This window comes from Pleurodeles waltl, chromosome 3_1, assembly GCF_031143425.1.
Source record: "Pleurodeles waltl isolate 20211129_DDA chromosome 3_1, aPleWal1.hap1.20221129, whole genome shotgun sequence".
NCBI classification, from domain to species: domain Eukaryota; kingdom Metazoa; phylum Chordata; class Amphibia; order Caudata; family Salamandridae; genus Pleurodeles; species Pleurodeles waltl.
This window is the reverse complement of record NC_090440.1, coordinates 1,338,640,658-1,338,657,718: the sequence shown is the minus strand read 5'-3', so window position 1 is coordinate 1,338,657,718 and position 17,061 is coordinate 1,338,640,658. Positions and strand designations below refer to the sequence as shown.

General features: G+C 43.2%; 1 protein-coding gene across 3 annotated transcripts in view; it reads right to left on the bottom strand.

The window, feature by feature from the left end:
• TMPRSS4 (transmembrane serine protease 4) overlaps positions 1-17,061 on the bottom strand; it is a 64,764-nt gene that overhangs the window by 15,650 nt on the left and 32,053 nt on the right. For all 3 annotated transcript variants that reach the window (XM_069224728.1, XM_069224729.1, XM_069224727.1), the window contains 4 exons: positions 16,328-16,432; positions 14,578-14,612; positions 11,856-12,018; positions 10,502-10,662 (listed from right to left, as the gene is read on the bottom strand). In XM_069224728.1, the coding sequence (XP_069080829.1) occupies positions 10,502-10,662; positions 11,856-12,018; positions 14,578-14,612; positions 16,328-16,432 (464 nt within the window). The remainder of the gene's footprint in view (positions 1-10,501; positions 10,663-11,855; positions 12,019-14,577; positions 14,613-16,327; positions 16,433-17,061) is intronic.

Genomic DNA, 17,061 nt, shown 5'->3' with positions numbered 1-17,061 from the left:
AGCTCCTCCTGCACAGGTAAACGAGCCAACGCATAGTGTCAGGTCAGCAATGCTACAGTTCATTAAGCACACCACTGACATGCTGACTGCTTCGTTTGGCAAGGGGATGATTCCAAACTTCTTAGTTATATATCTATCTATATATATGGAAATGTATATATATATATCTTTTCTCCATTGCCTGTTTAAAAGGAGTAGTGTGGTGACGTGGTGACGTGCTGAGAAACTGGATACTGAGGCAGGAGGAGAAGAGTTAACTTGTGGATATATATATATATATATATATATAGTCCCTTAAAAAAATCAAAGATTAAAGGGATGTTTTAGTTATACTCACATTTTAAAGGTATAAAACCATAGAAATTCACCTGTTATAGTTATTTCAAGTAACTATAACTCATGCCAACACCATGCACAGTTTTTTATTAATAATTTTACAACAAATGTTACTGTGATATTATCAATGATGTTATAAAACATGTCATGAGTGCCGTAATATCTGGGGATATTGGCACTGCGTGGCGAGGGTGTGAATTTCTGTGTTTTTTTAATGTGAAGTAATTTTAATTACTATATGTTAATTCAACTACTGCCGTGCATGGTCTTTGGCAGTGCACGGCGGGGTTGGCTGCAGGGCCTGGCCTGTGGGCAGGCTGTGCACCCAACCCCCTATAACCACCCAACCCAGTGCCATGCATGGCCTTCAGCAGTGCATGGCAGGGGTTGCCACAGGTCTTGGCCTGTGCCCAGGTCCTGCGGCCAACCCCCTTTAACCACCCAACTCTGCCTTGCACACTGCTTTCAGCCATGTGTGGTGGTGGTTGGGCAAGCTCCCACACTTGTTTTCAGTGAAGCCCCCGGGTGGGCCAAGTCCCAGGGGCATGTCAAAAATACGTAGGGGGTCACAAGGCCCCCCCTCCTGGGCTTGCTGAAGCCCCGGGGACTGCCAACTCCCGGGGCCATACATACTTTGAAATGCAAGGGGCCGCCTGGCCCACCCACAGGACCGAGGACCACCATCTCCCCTAGGCTGTAAACTAAAGTGAGTGGGGGGGGGGGGCACCCGACAACCTAGTAGCCACATGGACTGCCAATTCCCCATGGCTTTAAAGTAAATTTAGTTCAGGGGGGCTGCATGGTCCCCCTGCAGGCCCAGGGACCTCCAATTCCCCAGTGCTTTAAGGTAAAATTAGTGTGGGGGTAAAGAGTGGCCCCCCACAGCACTGGGAACTACCACATCCTCGTGGCTTTCAAGTAAAATTAATGCAGGAGGGACGGCTTGGCGCCCCCTGCAACCCCAAAGACCGCCACCTCCCTGGGGCTTTAACATAAAATGAATGCAGGAGGACACACGATCCACCTGCAGCCCTGGGGACCGCCAACTCCCCGGGGCTTTAACATAAAATCAATGCGGGGGCTGTGCGGTCCTCCCGCAGACCCAGTGACTGCCACCTCCCCAGGGCTGAATTTAAAATCGGAAGTGGGTGTGCCACAGACCACCAGCCCTGGGGACCACCACCTCCTCGGAGCTAGTTCAAGTTGGAGGGGCACCGCACTGCCCCCCCCAAGGAGCCAGTGATGGCCCTGGGGACTGCCATCCCTCAAGGCCGCCTCTTGCTATGTCCCAGGAAAAAAGCGGTTTTCATCTATTTCCCTACATGCAAATATGAGAACATTGCTTCCGCAAGCTGGGAGCTGCTATTTCAAGCAGCTCCCTGCTTGCATGTAACTATAACTTGCCCCTCGCCATGCACTGCTAATTGCCACAGATATTACAGCACTCATGACAACTTTTATAACATCAATAAAAATATAAATGAAACATTAGAAGTGAAATTATTGGAGAAAAAACTGTGCTTGTCGGGCCGTAAAATATAGTTAAGTTAGGCTGCAAGTTATTATTACTTGAAATAAGTCCTACTATAACTGCTGAATTTCTATGGGTTTATATGAGTAACATCAGAACTTTACTAACATCCCTGTTAATCTTTGTTTTCTTCAGTTAATTTTTAAGGTTTTTTTTTTAATTCTATTTCCTAACTGTAACGTCCCTATAATCTTTGTTTTTTTTTAATGAATGTATAGGTACATTCCACCAGGTATAAATAATAAGGTCCTTGAGCAAATAATGGAAGCTATTCAAAATCTACCGTTTACCTATCCACAGAGGTATATCTGCTTAATGGGTGATTTTAATGCTAGGATTACAACACGTTTGTAAAAGTGTATTACTATGGTATGTGTGATGAGTTTTGAGGGTGGAGGGTCAAAAGGCAGTCAAATGTAATTCTAATCCAGGTAAGAGAGGACATTCACTAATAAAATGGGCCTAATTAAATCTAGTAATTTTAAATAAAAGACAACCCTGGAATGCTGCCAGCCAAACCACTTGGGCTAAAAGGGGCAACATCAACCATAAACCATGTTCTTGCATCATGGTAATTATTTGGCATAGTACAGTGATTTGTGAGACTGTTTAAGTGATCGGAGACCGCTTGTAGGCCGTTTAAATGTAGTTAATTCCGTTTTCAACAATTTACCCTAGCCAGAGAGGAAATACAGCACTACAAACAAAATAAACTTAAAATAAATCATAAGGTCGAAATCGACCTGACTCCTATTCTCTAATAATGTCGGTTCCACCTTGTTGGCAGCTGAAGATAATTTTCAATGCCTTGAGACAACTAAAAATGCAGTTTTGCAAATTTTCTCTGATGAAAAAAATAAGATATCGGCTTCTGGTTTTACTTATGTTTTTAGTAATCCACAAAGTTCCTCGAAATATTTTAGATGAATAGCAAGTAGAAATGAACGACCACATAGAGCCAAGAAATTAGCATATAATTCATCAGAAATTTTGTATGTGGTTAATTTGGCAGACTGCAGCCCGGGCAGCATGCACTCTAACTATATGGAGAAAAAAAAACAATTGAAGTAAATGAAGGATTCTGGAGTGTTGTTTTTTAGATACATATTCAGAATATTTGTCATTGAATGAGGAGTGCTCCCACCGGATGCCCCATATAATTAGGGGTTGTCAAAATCTGCCCTAAATAAAACTATACAGGACTTTAAACCGTCACAATTGAATGATCCGTTGATATTTAGCTTCTATTTATGAATCTTTACCATTATTTTGAGTGAGTATAGTCTTTAAATTGTTTAAGAAATGCATTACAGTATTATCTATTCCTCCTGCTTTGAAAGGAAATGTTATAATCCTCATCTTCATAAAAGGACTGAGAAATCAAGTAGCTAGTTAATGCATCAGCAACATCTTTAGTGGAGGGGTTTCTCTATCACTTGGGACATTGAGCTAGTATTAAGGGTAATCCACAAATATCACATAAAATGCAGCCTGTAGGTCTATGTTGCTTTGTTGGTTTATATGGTGTTTTTAAGAAAGTTGATCATCCTACACTATGGAGTAAATCAGCTTAGGGCATTTCTAGTGGGCTGTTGCAAATATTATGTTGCATGCCGACACCTGGTTTAGAGTCTTGCTTGATGCAAATCACTAATACACTTCTAAGATCATATCTAATATTGGCTGGAACCCGGGTGGGTGTTTACCCCTTATCCATGTTATTTTCTCTGAATGGGAATTAATGTTATCTACCTGGATTGAGAGGATACATGTAATCGTATATACAGGCGACATTGCCCTATTAGATTGTATTCTTAGATCATCAGCTGCAGGCCACTAACTGCTTTATACAATCTCAGAAATCAGAGATTACTTTGGGGAAATGCATATCATAATACTAAGTGAAGCAAGACTGAAAACACTTAGACAGTGGAAAATTGTGAATCTAGAGACACATATTGTGAAACAATATGTGTATCTTGGCATACAATTTCAGAATGATTCTAGTTATTTGAATCAAGTTGATAATTAGGTGGCTAAGGCGTTTGTGCTACTTTGTGTTGAAGAAGCATTGCCTCACTACTACTGGTTTATGCAGCAAAAGCACTAGAAATTTCTCTATATAGTTTGAATGCAAATCACATGGTATGTGTGGACAAAATCAAAGGCAGACGGGGGAGAGCTTATTTGTGCTGAGGGAAGAGTCAGTGTGAAAGCCACTAGGTTATTGTTGGGGATATCAGTCTTAAGGGGGATACGTCTAAATGTAATACTATCCTTAAGTTTGCCATGCTTCCCTAACTGCTCTCTGCAGTCTAACTGCTAAGGAGGTAGCAATCAACCTATCTATTACATTATTATGGATTAGTAAAATGGAAAATCATGCTGTAGCAAATAGATGTTGAATTGTCTCTCATAACATCAAATGAGTCTCATGCCCTTGTAAAAGCATGTCTAAATAATTCATTAAAATGTCTAGATTTCTATACGATTTTAATCATTGTTTCAAACTACACTGGCTACTCCCTGTATGTCATCAAGCAGTATTTGATAAAAAATGCTATTCTATTTAGCTTCTAATCTGGAAGGTAGAAGATTGTATCAAAAGTTTGAAAAGGAGGGCCACTGATTAGAGAACATTCCTTCAAACACAATGATCCTTCATGTAAATGGTGTGGTTGTCCACTGCAGCACATGGTGCATATAATGTTTATTTGTCCATGGCTGATAGCTATAACAGGATGATATTTGTCACTGATGATTAAGAGACTAAGGGGCAGATTTAAGAAAAGTGGCACTGTACCCAGTGCAGCGCCACTTTCCTTGCACCCCTTAGCACCCCCCCTACAGCCACCATGTGTGCTCCATATTTACAATATGGTGCACCATGGTGCACGGTAGGGGGCAATAACATAATTATTTTTGACGCTATTGATATACTGTTCAGGTTTGGCGCCAAAATGTTGGCTCTAACCCTGAACAGTACAAAGGGGCCCATTGTAACCAATGGTGTGCCCCCTTTTAACACATGCTCTGAGCAGGCATTAAAAATGCCGACAAAATGGAGCAAAGAAATCAATGCGCAGGCATAATGTGGCGCAAGGGGTTAAGGGCGGAGCAATGCATGCATTGCGCAACTTTGTAAATCTGATGTGGCGATTTTGGCCTAGTTGGGCTACATTAGCGTAAAAGGAATTATGCTAATGTGGCGCAAGGAGGCGCTATGCCCTCTTAAATCTGGGCCTAAATTTATGCACCCTAGAAGATGAAATCACATTACTGTATATGAGTGATACTGTTAATATTTGCTACAGACTTATAGACTGCTTATACATTCAAATGTTTTGTATATTTTAATGTAATATATGTGAAAAAGCGTAAATGTGTAATTTTGTAAATTTTACCTGGACGTTAGTAGATAATTAAAAAAAAAAGAAAAGAAAATTACTGTGTTATGGAAGCATGGCCTGCAGCAGACCCGGCATACAAAGGTTTGGGCTCCCTGCCCATCTCCCCGTATTCTGTGTTGTGTTGAGGCAGAAACTATTACTCCAGAGGGAGATTGAAATTTCACCAACTAACTATTGCTTCTGAGTTGTAAAGAATGAAAAGAAAACAAGCATTTGTAATGCAATAGCTCTTGCTTGAGTTAGAGCTATTGGCATAGTAAATTCATAACTGGGCTTTTCTTGCCACATAAATTGGTCAACACTGCCTCATAATTTAGTTTTTTCCTGCCATATAATTCCAGCAGCCCTGCAAAAAGCTAAATCACTTCCATTTATCTTCTTCCTCGATCTGCAGCAACAAATGAAGATGTTGCCATTTAGCATTCTAATTTAAATCTGCCATGCTAATTCCAATAGAATACCACTTTTACCACCACACCATCAGAGTTGCTGGCTGGCTAACACAATTCCCCCCAAAAAGACACAAGACAGCCAGAGATAAGAAATAAACTAGAAGGGTAATCCAAACATATCAAGAGTGTTCAAACAGTCATAGTGTAATAAGGAAGCTATGTTGGCCTGAATTATGGTCATAATTGTAATAAGGAGAGATTATTGAAACATATAAATTATCATATAAAACGTTATCAGAAATAAACTTTTGGCATTAGACTGGAATGCTCAAAACAGCCCTTAGAGGGCACCATAACAAAAATATAATTTGTACGAATCATAGTCATGTAACCATATTGTTAGCCCCTAGAGGGAATAACCCCATGAAAAAAACAGGAAAAAGTATTGCAGTGTAAACATATTCTTTGCCCCTAGAGGGCATTTTAGGGCTAGCAGGCCGACTGCAATGATATTACAAACAAGGCCTTTAAAACAAAACTTCTCCCAGCTCTAAAACAAAAGTTTCAGCCGTGAGTCAGCTTAAGAGACACTGAATGGTGGGAGGGTTATTATTTTGGGGTCCCCACTAACATAGTGCAGGGAACTAGAGATGATGTAGACATTAAGAGTGTTTTGAAGTTGGTCCCATTGTCCTAGGACCACCACAGGCTCAGTTATGAGCAAAAATGTTTTATAAAAGTAATGCCCTGCAGAACATTATGGGGCATGGCCTTGTAACCACAGAATTAGCCCTATAGAGTATGACCACATGAAAAAAGAATAAGAGAAATAAACATAGTATAACCATATATCTAGCCCCCAGGGAATGTGGTGCATTGTACGTTTTCAAGGTTAGCAAACCGATTACAATGATATTACAAACAAAGCCCATAAAATATAACTTATCCCAACTGTAAAACAAAACTTTCAGCCACGAGACAGCTTAAAAAGAAATGAATGGTGGTAGAGATTATTATTTTAGAGTCCCCACTAACATAGTGGGGGATCACTAGATGATGTAGAATTGACTGTGGTCAATGTTTTGAAGGTGGTTCCATTGTCTTAGGACCACCAAAGGCTGAGTTATGAGCAAAAATGTTTTGCAAAAATAATGCCCTGCAAAGCATTACTGGACAGGTTTCCATGCCATGAATATTTTAGTATGTTGATATAACTATAATGTTTAGAACAGGCCCTAGAGGACCAGAATGAAAATAGCATTTGTAAGAAACATGGTCATATAACTGTATAGCTAGCCACTACAGAGAATATACACACAACATATTGCAGTGTAACCATATATTTAGCCCCTAGAGGGAATAGTGCATCACATATTTGCAAGTGTAGCAGGCCCATAGTAATGATATTACAAACAAGGTCTCACATTTTTAGTTTTGTTTTTGTTTTTTAAGGCCTGACTCCCAGCTGTAAAACAAAAGCTCCAGTCATGAGAGCACCTAAAAAGCCACTGAATGTTGGGAGGGGTTATTATTTGGGGGTCTCTGCTAGCATAATGCGGGGACCCAGAGGTAACCTACACAGAAGGAGCATGTCATTGTGAATGTTTTGTAGGTGGCCCCATTGTCCTAGGACCACCACAGAATGAGCTATGAGCAAAACAATTTTGTAAAAGTTATGCCCTGCAAAGCATTATGGGATGAATTTCTCAAGTGCAGTGAATATTGTAGCGTTGGCTCTCCCGCTGTGCTGGAAGAGCTGCTTTTGATTTGAGGATTTTTTTTTTACGTAAAGCATTTACCATTTTCAAGTGTTTTAAGGGGAGAGCCACAAGAAATGACTGATTACGTAACTGTGAACAATGTGACCAGCGCTCCAATACCGCTGATCAAGTTCACGCTGTTGTGCCTGTTCGCGCTGTGAGCACCATGGCCACCATGCAGCATGAAGGGGAAAGACAAACAAAATAGTTCACCCACGCTGAAGTATATCAGCAATCATGCAATAATCCATGTAACGGGCAGTCTGCAAGGCGTGACAAAAACAGCATCAAGCGGGACAAACGTAAATCATTTACCGATGACATCAAGTGATTTTTGAAAGACAAGCCCACAAATGAGTGAAAGTGATGAGCGTGACATGGGTGTGGTTAAAAGCCCACAACCCTTACAGCGGATAAAAGCGCTCACAAGCTCGACCTAAACTGGCTTTCCTGTGATTCATCCATGCTAAAGTATGGGGCTCACTTTGAGTTTGACTGAAAGTGGACTTGGACCACCTGCTCCAGAACTGGATGAAGGTCAGCCGCTCCAACATGGCTAGTGTTCAACTTCTATTTTCATAAGGCACCCACCCACTCCCCTCTTTAATGGGGGAAGGCAAAGCCCAAAGAGAGCCCTTGGCTGTCCTCATTGTAAGAGTAAGGACTATACATGGAGAATAGAGAATAAGCTCTGACACCGCTGCACCTGAAGACCCAGGAGGTAGACTGTCCAGTGCAGAGCACCTGCCCTGTTCATATTGAGACCCCTCAGCATCATGCCCTGATACGGTCAGCGATGTTAAGCCTCCCTAGACTGGCAGCCTCAACCTGACACGCGTTCTGCTTAGAATGTGGTTCCACAACCAGCAAAATCTGTCCTAAAAATATCAGCTGAGAACTCTCCTATCTCCTTGCCTAAGTGAACCTGTGTGCTATTTCCTGCATTGTTGCCCCAACATCGGCAGTCAATGACCTTGAGAGATCCCTGTTCCATTCCCAACATGGTTCCCCTTCTGGGACTCCAGATCACACTGCCACTCTTCTCCTGTGACTGATCTTGTGTGGCCTGCTTATTGGCTCCCTGCATCTGGCACCTTGTACTGTGACTGGTTATCAGACACTTCCCTGCACCAGCCTTCTGCATCTGGCAGCCTTCTTCTGCGACTGGTTATCAGACCCTTCCCTGCACCAGCCTTCTACATCTGGCAACCTTCTTCTGCGACTGGTTATCAGACCCTTCCCTGCACCAGCCTTCTGCATCTGGCAGCCTTCTTCTGTGACAGGTGGTTGTGCGTGGCACCATGCCTTGGCTGCAGTTCATATACGATTGATGTTCATGCAAATCCTGTGTGCCTCACCCTGCTTCTGCTGCATGTTTTCCCTGGTCCCATCACCTGAGGATAGCCGGCTTCCCTCGGTGGGCTAATGCTTCTGGCCTCAATGCTGCCTGTCCTCCCACATGGCTCGAACTATGGCTAGGACCTGACCATGTGCTGTGGTCTCCGCAGCTCTATAAATTCCTCGTCTGGCATTGTCCTTCATGCACAGCCTGCTGACCCGACAGAACAATACCAGGACTGTTCAGGTATCAAACTGTGCAAGAGCTGAGCTTGGATGACGCGTGCATTAGCACAGTTACTGTAAGTATAGCTCACCGAGTATATTCAAGCACATGTAGCACTTACAGAGTAACGTGTGATAATGCAGCAAGAACTAAGGCCCATATTTATAGTTTTTTAGCACCGCATTTGCATCTTTTTTTATGCAAAAGTGGCGCAAACTCACAAAATACAATTGTATTTTGTAAGTTTGCGCCGCTTTTGCGTCAAAAAGCGGCGCAAATGCGGTGCTAAACAAGTATAAATATGGGCCTAAATGTTTAAAATGTCCTAAAGTTACTAGCCATATTCCTTTAACAATAATAAAAGTATTAGCTTTTTTTTATAGAAAGAATGCTTTGGCGACGTTTTTATTGCAAGAGAGACATGCTATAGACATGATATGTACATTCTGCCCTACACCGCCCTTCCAGGGAGAGCTGTTCAGTTTCTCTAGCCCCCGAAGGGCAAAGCCTGAGGAGGAAATATTTGGCAATTTAATGAGTTTCCAATAGTATTGGTCTGTCTGTTTCCAAGGACAGTGGAAATACTTGCTACCAGGATTGCCTGGCTGTCCTTGCGTTACGCAGGCCCGGAGAGCTGGCTTGGCACAGGCGTTTGCCCAGATGTGGGTTCTACACTTGCGGGGCCATAGGACTAAAGCGCCATCCCATGAAACCCAAGAAGGCAGGCACCGTCCAGGGGTTGCTTGTGTTTCTGTCAGGGAGGTCCTGGTCTAGTAGTTAGGGATCGGCAGCATATTTTGGGCCCAGACCATGCTTGATTTGGTTATGGTTAGTTCATATCTGGACTGACTCTGGTGAGCTAATAAAACAATGAGCTGGAATGCAGCCCAGAGTGACTACCATTAGCTGAGATTAATTAAGCATTACACCCATTATTTTGTGTGCTGTACAAAACCTGCTTCAGATCACAATGTTACCACTAACTTCACCCTGATCCTCAACTGCTGCTTTTGGGCACACCCTCGAGAAAAATGGAGTCTATCCCATAAGCTTGAAATTCTTCTGAAACAGTCAACCCGGTGTAGGGGGTGCCCCATGGGGTGTGTGTGTGGCAAGTTAGTTTACACAGATGGTAGAGAGGCCTTTTGTCGGTCCTGTGGACCTCTTTGCACTCTTCGATACTGTGGTCCGCCTGCGGCTTTGTAACCACTGGAGAAGTTTTCAGGGCTTGCTGACAGTGCAATATCCTAGTTCATATTTTTTTAAATAAAGATCACAGCCTCTGCCACTGGGTTCGTTCTTGTATTAGCGAAAGCCTGTGGATTTGGGGTCCAGGGCTCCCCAATAAATCCTAAACTATTGAAGAATTATATGGCTTCCCTGTTCTGTTTCCTCCTCGTGTATATGTGATACTGCAGGTCTTGGCCTAGGACACTCACGTCTGCCACTCGTTCCTGCCAGCTGCATCCGCGCATGCGCCTGAATTTTAAGCCGCAGGGATAACTTACCTGAGAATGTGAGAGGTGACTTCAGCTTGAGGAGGGCGATATCGTTGGCTCTGGTGCTGAACCCGGAGTGGACAATGATCTTTTCCACGGGTGTGGCGAACATGAATGTAAGGGTGGACTTTCCTACCTGGACGCGCCAGCGTGCCACCTGTCCCTGACCACTGCAAAGAAGCAACAGAAACATGAGGTAAGTATGGAAACAGGACTGCCCACTGCAAAGCAATGCTTCTTTCGTAAAGCGGTGTACTGGTGCAGTATTCTCATGGTAATTTTGTGTTAGCACAACATGGTGTCGCATTCCCGTAGTGATGCTGTGCGTTTCGAATGATAAATGCATTTGTATGGTAATTCCCTGTATGGGACTTTACACAGTGCAGTGGCCGTTCGTGCTACTCATGAATTATCTCTATAGTGCAGTGTTGCAATGCCCCACTTTGGTGTTAGCGCAGTACTTATACGTTCTACTCTCTGGAATAAGCTCAACATGGTACAGTGTTCAGAAGGCCTCAGCGTGGACTGGTGCAGTGTTCAGATGGCTTTCTCTGTAGAGTTAACTCAATAAAGTGCAATGCTCACAAAGTCCTAACCTGAAGTTAGTGCAGTGCTCACTTGGGCTCCTCTCTGGAGTTTCCTCAACATAGTGCAGTGTCCACGAGTCCCTAATATGGAGTTAGTGTATTGCTCAGAAGGACTCCTCTCTGGGGTTAGCTAACTATAGTGCAGTGTTCATAAGACCCCACACTGGCGTAAGTGCAGTACTTACATGTTCTACCCTCTGGAATAACCTCAATAAAGTGCAGTATTCACAAGGCCTCAATCTCTCACTGGAGTTAGCCTCAATATAGTGCACTACTCACAATGTCATAATCTGGAATTAGTGCAGTGCTCACGTGGGCTAGTCTCTGGAGTTAGCTCGATATAGTGCAGTATTCACAAGTCCTAATCTGGAGTTAGCACAATGATCACATAGGCTACCATCTGGAGTTAGCTCAACATAGTGCAATGTTCATGAGACACTAAACTGGAGTTAGTGCAATGCTCACTTGGGCTACTCTCAAGGGTTAACTCAGTTTGCTGCAGTGTTCACAAGGCCCTGCTCTGGACTTGTCAGAGCTACTCTGTGGAGTAATGTCTCTAAAATACAGAGCTCCCAAGGTCCTATTCTGGAGTTGGCAGAGCCACTCTATGGAGTTAACTCAATATATTACATTAGAGGTCCTACTCTGGAGTCAGTGGCATGAGCTACTCTCTGAAGTTCACGCGCCTTCATATGCATTGCAGCAAGGTTGCTCATTTGTTCCTCAACGGTACTCTTAATCAAGTGGGGTGCAGGGAAAAACCCATCTTCACTCACTTCTGGAAACAGTGGGCTGCAGTGAGGACCCACTCCGAGTTGATGATGCTGCCTCCACAGATGTGTCCTCCTTGGTACTGCAGGCTGGCCTGCCACGGCCAGCTGTTGATGGAGGAGCTGACACCACCAATGATACGTGCTCGATTTGCGCCGGTGCCACAACCTGTTCAAACACACACAGGAGTAAGGGCAACGTGCACAGCTAAGATCCAGCAGAGAACAATAGCAGACATTGAACACGAAATAGAAGCAGTGTAGCATCCAATCTCAGATCATGACCCAGGCTAGAGATTGACTCAAGGAATCTGCAGAGCAAAAGATCTGTGTCACAAGAGTCTATGGCTGAATACTTCTCTTTTTGAGAAACTATCTTCTGTACTCCCTAGCACAGGAGTGGGCAACTAACCATTAGTGAAGGATATCAACATCTCCACAATGGGAAAATGATGTTCCTATAACAGTAAACATGTAATCGTTAAGAACATTCAATAAAAAAGTGTGCACCACCGAAGAAGCAGGGGTTGGCCCCTTTGATAATAAGGCATGAACCCACCATATATGGATATCTAGACAATACGTAGCAGGACGTATATAGAGAACATGGAGCAGAGCTGTGTATAGGCAATGTGTAGCAGAGGTGTAGTATGCAGTACAGAGCATCGGTGTGTCTACAGACTATAGAGTAGAGGCAGGTATGTGTAAAGGATATGGTATACAGATGTACATTGGGATGTAGTACAGGGGCGTACATAATGTGTGACAGGTGTAGCAGAGAGTATAGAGCAGAGCTGTGTGTGTAAAGAACAGATGTACATAGACGATGTGTAGTAGTCCAGTGAAGCCGAGGTGTAGTAGCAATGTAAAGCAGAGACATATGTACACCACTGTATCTACACCATGTGTAGTGGAGGTGTGTACAATATAAAGCAGATATGTATGTACACCATGTGTAGTAAAGGTGTAGTAGGCAACTTAAAGCAGAGATGTATTATACCATGTGTAGCAGAGGGGTATATAATATAAATCAGAGATGTATGTACATCATGTATAGAAGAGGTGTAGTAGGCAATATAAATCAGAAATGTATGTACACCATATTTAGTAGAAGTGTAGTAGACGTATAAAGCAGATCTGTATGCACATCATGTGTAGTAGAGGTGTACTAGACAACTTAAAGCAGAGATGTAGGTACACCACGTATAGAAGAGGTGTAGTAGGCAATATAAATCAGAGATGTATGTACACCATATTTGGGAGAGGTGTAGTAGACGTATAAAGCAGATCTGTATGCACATCATGTGTATATATGTGCACAAAGGCAATATAAAGGAGACATTTGTGTAAATGACACGAGCAGCTGTCTGCATAGGTGATGTGTAGCAGGGGTGTGTGTAGAAATGACGGGGCAGAGGTGTACCTAGACGATGTATAGCAGATGTGAACGTACATGATATGCAGCAGCTACTTATGGATCTCTCAGGAGGATGGTGGGTGCTGGGAGGAATCAATAAAATGTCAGAATAGTCTGCTATCGATCTGCCTCTGCCCTGCTCACAAGCCGCAAATACACAGATGCATATACAGAACTTACATACACAAATACAGACATATGCACACAGATACAAAAGAGAATACACAGTTACACACATATGTACATTCCGATAGGTGGTGTCTAGTGTATGTCTGGGAGGACTGTATCCATGCCAGACATCAAGGATGGACACATGGGATAAATGTATATAAAGTGAGTCCAAGTGGTGCATAGTTACGTAGGGAATTGCTATGCTGAAAATCTGACCTGGGTACAGCCCTAAATGGTCGGAAAGATACATTTTGGTGGGTTTGACCTCCTGCAATCTTTCAGGGAGAAGGTGTAAAGGTATAAAAATGATCACATGACTAGTAATTCGATCCCAGTGTTTGCACAGAGACTAGAGTTTGCCTGAATGTGCATTGCGCCCTAAGATGACGGGGCACAGCCATTCTCACTGACACATTGAGAATTTCACAGACAGATACACTTATGAACTCTTTGTGACAGTAAAAACATTACTTTCCATGTACAAAAGGCATTTTAGGAGTTGGTCAAGTTTCAATGTCTCCTAAAATAGAATTGCAACTGGATACTGCACAGCAATTTGGAAGAGGACATTCCTGTGCGCATCCCTTTCGAATTGCGATTTGGTACCAGATATATTAATGGTTTGCAAGTTGAATTTTGGTTGCAAAGCACTGAAAAGTTACTGCCTTCTTTGTTTGGAGGAGTGACCTATTTTCTCCTTATTTTCTCCCTTTTGGGTTGGGTAGCAAGGGACCAGCGCCAACTCTCACTGAAGCTTTTGAAAAATGTTTTTTCTTATTAAAGCAGTCCATTTTCCTTTCAGAAAACCAGACTGCTTTAAAAACCTAAAAAAATCATTTTTGAAAAGCAATCACAGGGATGGGAATCCTGCTGACATTTGCAGGCCGCCATCCCAATGACACTGGCTAATCAGAGAGGGTCACAATTTGTAACCAGCCTAATAAATATTTATTAGGTAGGTCAAACAGAGATCCATTCTGAAAAGGAATTTGGGGAGTTGACCTATTAGTACATAGGTCTGATCACAACATTAGATACTGTTAGATCTCATCGCAAATATGAATTGTGGCTAGTATCTTGATACAGTTATCCCATCATGCCATAGTGGGAGAATACAGAGAAGGAAAAACAGGCACTTACTTTGACAGCTGATAGAGACGGCCGATTGACAGCGCCTGAGGAAGAAATATAGACAGAGGAAGGTTAAAAAGGGATTTTCCATAAGTGTGTGATGCATCAGTAGCCTCACTCCATGAACTGCATGCACCTGTAGGGGCAGTTAGGCAGGAACTACCATGAAGGGCCGGACTCTGAATGCCACATAGTCGAACGGGATTATTAATACAGTCAATGCAATCCCACAGCATACTCCTGAGCTCTGTCCTGAAAATAAAACATAAGATGCAGATTTTGGTGCTTTCCAGATCAAAATCCACATGTTCAGTTATTTTCAAGATCTTTTTCGCTCTTTAAAGTCCGCCAGGTTTGACCTGCCAAAATGTGACAGCATTGCACAAGGGTGCCTGTGTTGGCACTAGGCAGCACAAAGTGCACCAGTGCTCGGAGGGAGCAGAAGTCGCCCCGTCTTAGTAGATATGGTTCATTTCTGCTCTCTCCGTTTCATGCAGGGTAGCACAGCAACTATGCTTACTGTCCTGCCTTGGGCGACAGTTTACTAAATATACCCTGTAGTTTCCCAGTTGTTGAACCACACATCTCATGTCATCAACCTGTGGGACGAGGGTGGCGGGTTTATAAAGCACCAGGACATTGCTGGGTCAGAGTCAATCATGTATGTCTACCCTGACATCTCAGTAACTTTGGTCCAGCCAGGGAGACTCCATATTCCCCACCAGGTTGGTGCGCTCCAAATAGGGTGGCCAGATGTCCAGCATATCCCTGGACAGTCCCGGTTTTTAGAAGACTGTCCCGGTGTCCCGACGCTTCTCTTAATTTTAAATAAATGTCCCAGTTTTTTGGACAAAGGTCAGATTATTAAATAAATGTCCAGGTTTTTGAGACAAAGGTCAGATTATCTAGGGAAGCATAAATTAAAGAGGCCTACAATATATGAAATAATTAAAGTATTTTATCTGTTACTGTCAGGCAACACAGTCCCCTGTCTGCTCCCAGCAGAGAGACGGAGTGTGGAGCAGAGCGAGGTGGGTGGGGGGCGGGTTGGGGGTGCAGGTTGGGAGGTCAAGCCATAGCTAATTTTATATATGTAGTCCTGTAAATGTGTGTGTGTGTGTGTATATATATATATATATATATATATACATATATATATATATATATATACATATATATATATATGTTTGTTGTGTACAGACACACATTCACAAAGCTACACAAAAAAACGGGACAGGCCAGATATAAAAGTGAGAGTAATGTCTTTAGTCCTTCTTTTAAGTCTGACCTGTCCCGTTTTTTGCTCTTCAAAATCTGGTCACCCTAGCATCAGAGGTCTTCAAACTGGGAGACAGGCCCCCCTAGGGGGGCTTCAAGTGATCCCAGGGGGGGCGCAATACTCTTGCCAAAAGAAGCATTATACAGATAACTGTTTTCAGATGAAGCATGTTATTGTATTTTTAAAACGGTAACAGTACTTAACTGTAATGTTTAAATAGGTCTAGGCATATTTAAACATTGCTATCTCTATAAAATAATTGTGAAAAATTCTGAGGGGGGGGGGGTCCAATGATTTTTATTTTTCAACTGGTGGGGCATGGCATTAAAAAGTTTGGAGACCACTGCGACTCGCTCCAAAGCACCCAAGGAAAAAAGAGAATTTCATGCGAGAGGCCTGTTGGATGGCTAGTCCTGGGCGCCCTTTGGAGGATGGAGGGCAGCTGCCCAAGTGAGGCTGAGGCAGATTAGGGGCACTCACTCTGTCCTTAATGCCTGGGTTCCCCCGTTGATTGTAACATCCACTGTGCTGAAGGGGAGGTTTACTGTGATATCCGCCACCGCCACGCCAGAGAAAGTCGGTTCACTGAAAGAGAAGAGCACAAGTTACCACTGGGGGGCAGTCTTGTCTAACTGAAGCCCACGGAGCCCTGAACACCAACCCTGCCCCCCCCCCCTCCCCCCAACACACACACACACACACACACACGACTTAATTGTGTCCCCCTGCCTCCCTAAACGCTTGCTATTTCGCCCTGCCTCATCGTTCATGTGTGCTGAGATTGGGTACAAATCAGTTGCACCCCCGTAATAAAGAGGAACTGAGAGTTCGCATGACTCAGGGGGTAAACAGACCATTCAGCAGCAGGCTGGTCGATTGGGGCCCCACACACACCTCTGAAATATGCGGGTAAGACCACTAATAAATCTGGACAAAAAGTTACAACTTTTACCGACTTTTTAACGGAAACTAGATTAGGAATCAACGTCAGACAGATTTGTTTTCTGAAAGACTGTGCGTCTGCATGTCTGTACACTGGCTTAGCCATGTACGTGAGTGTGACCGGGAACGAACGTGTGTTTATATGGGTGCTTCGTTATGTGCATATATTTCTATTTGTCAGTTTATGGGTATGTGATTTTTAAGAGTGGTCAAAAGCGTGTGCATGTGTGCGCGTGATCCAGTATCTGGGTTTGGATGTGTGCATATGGCTT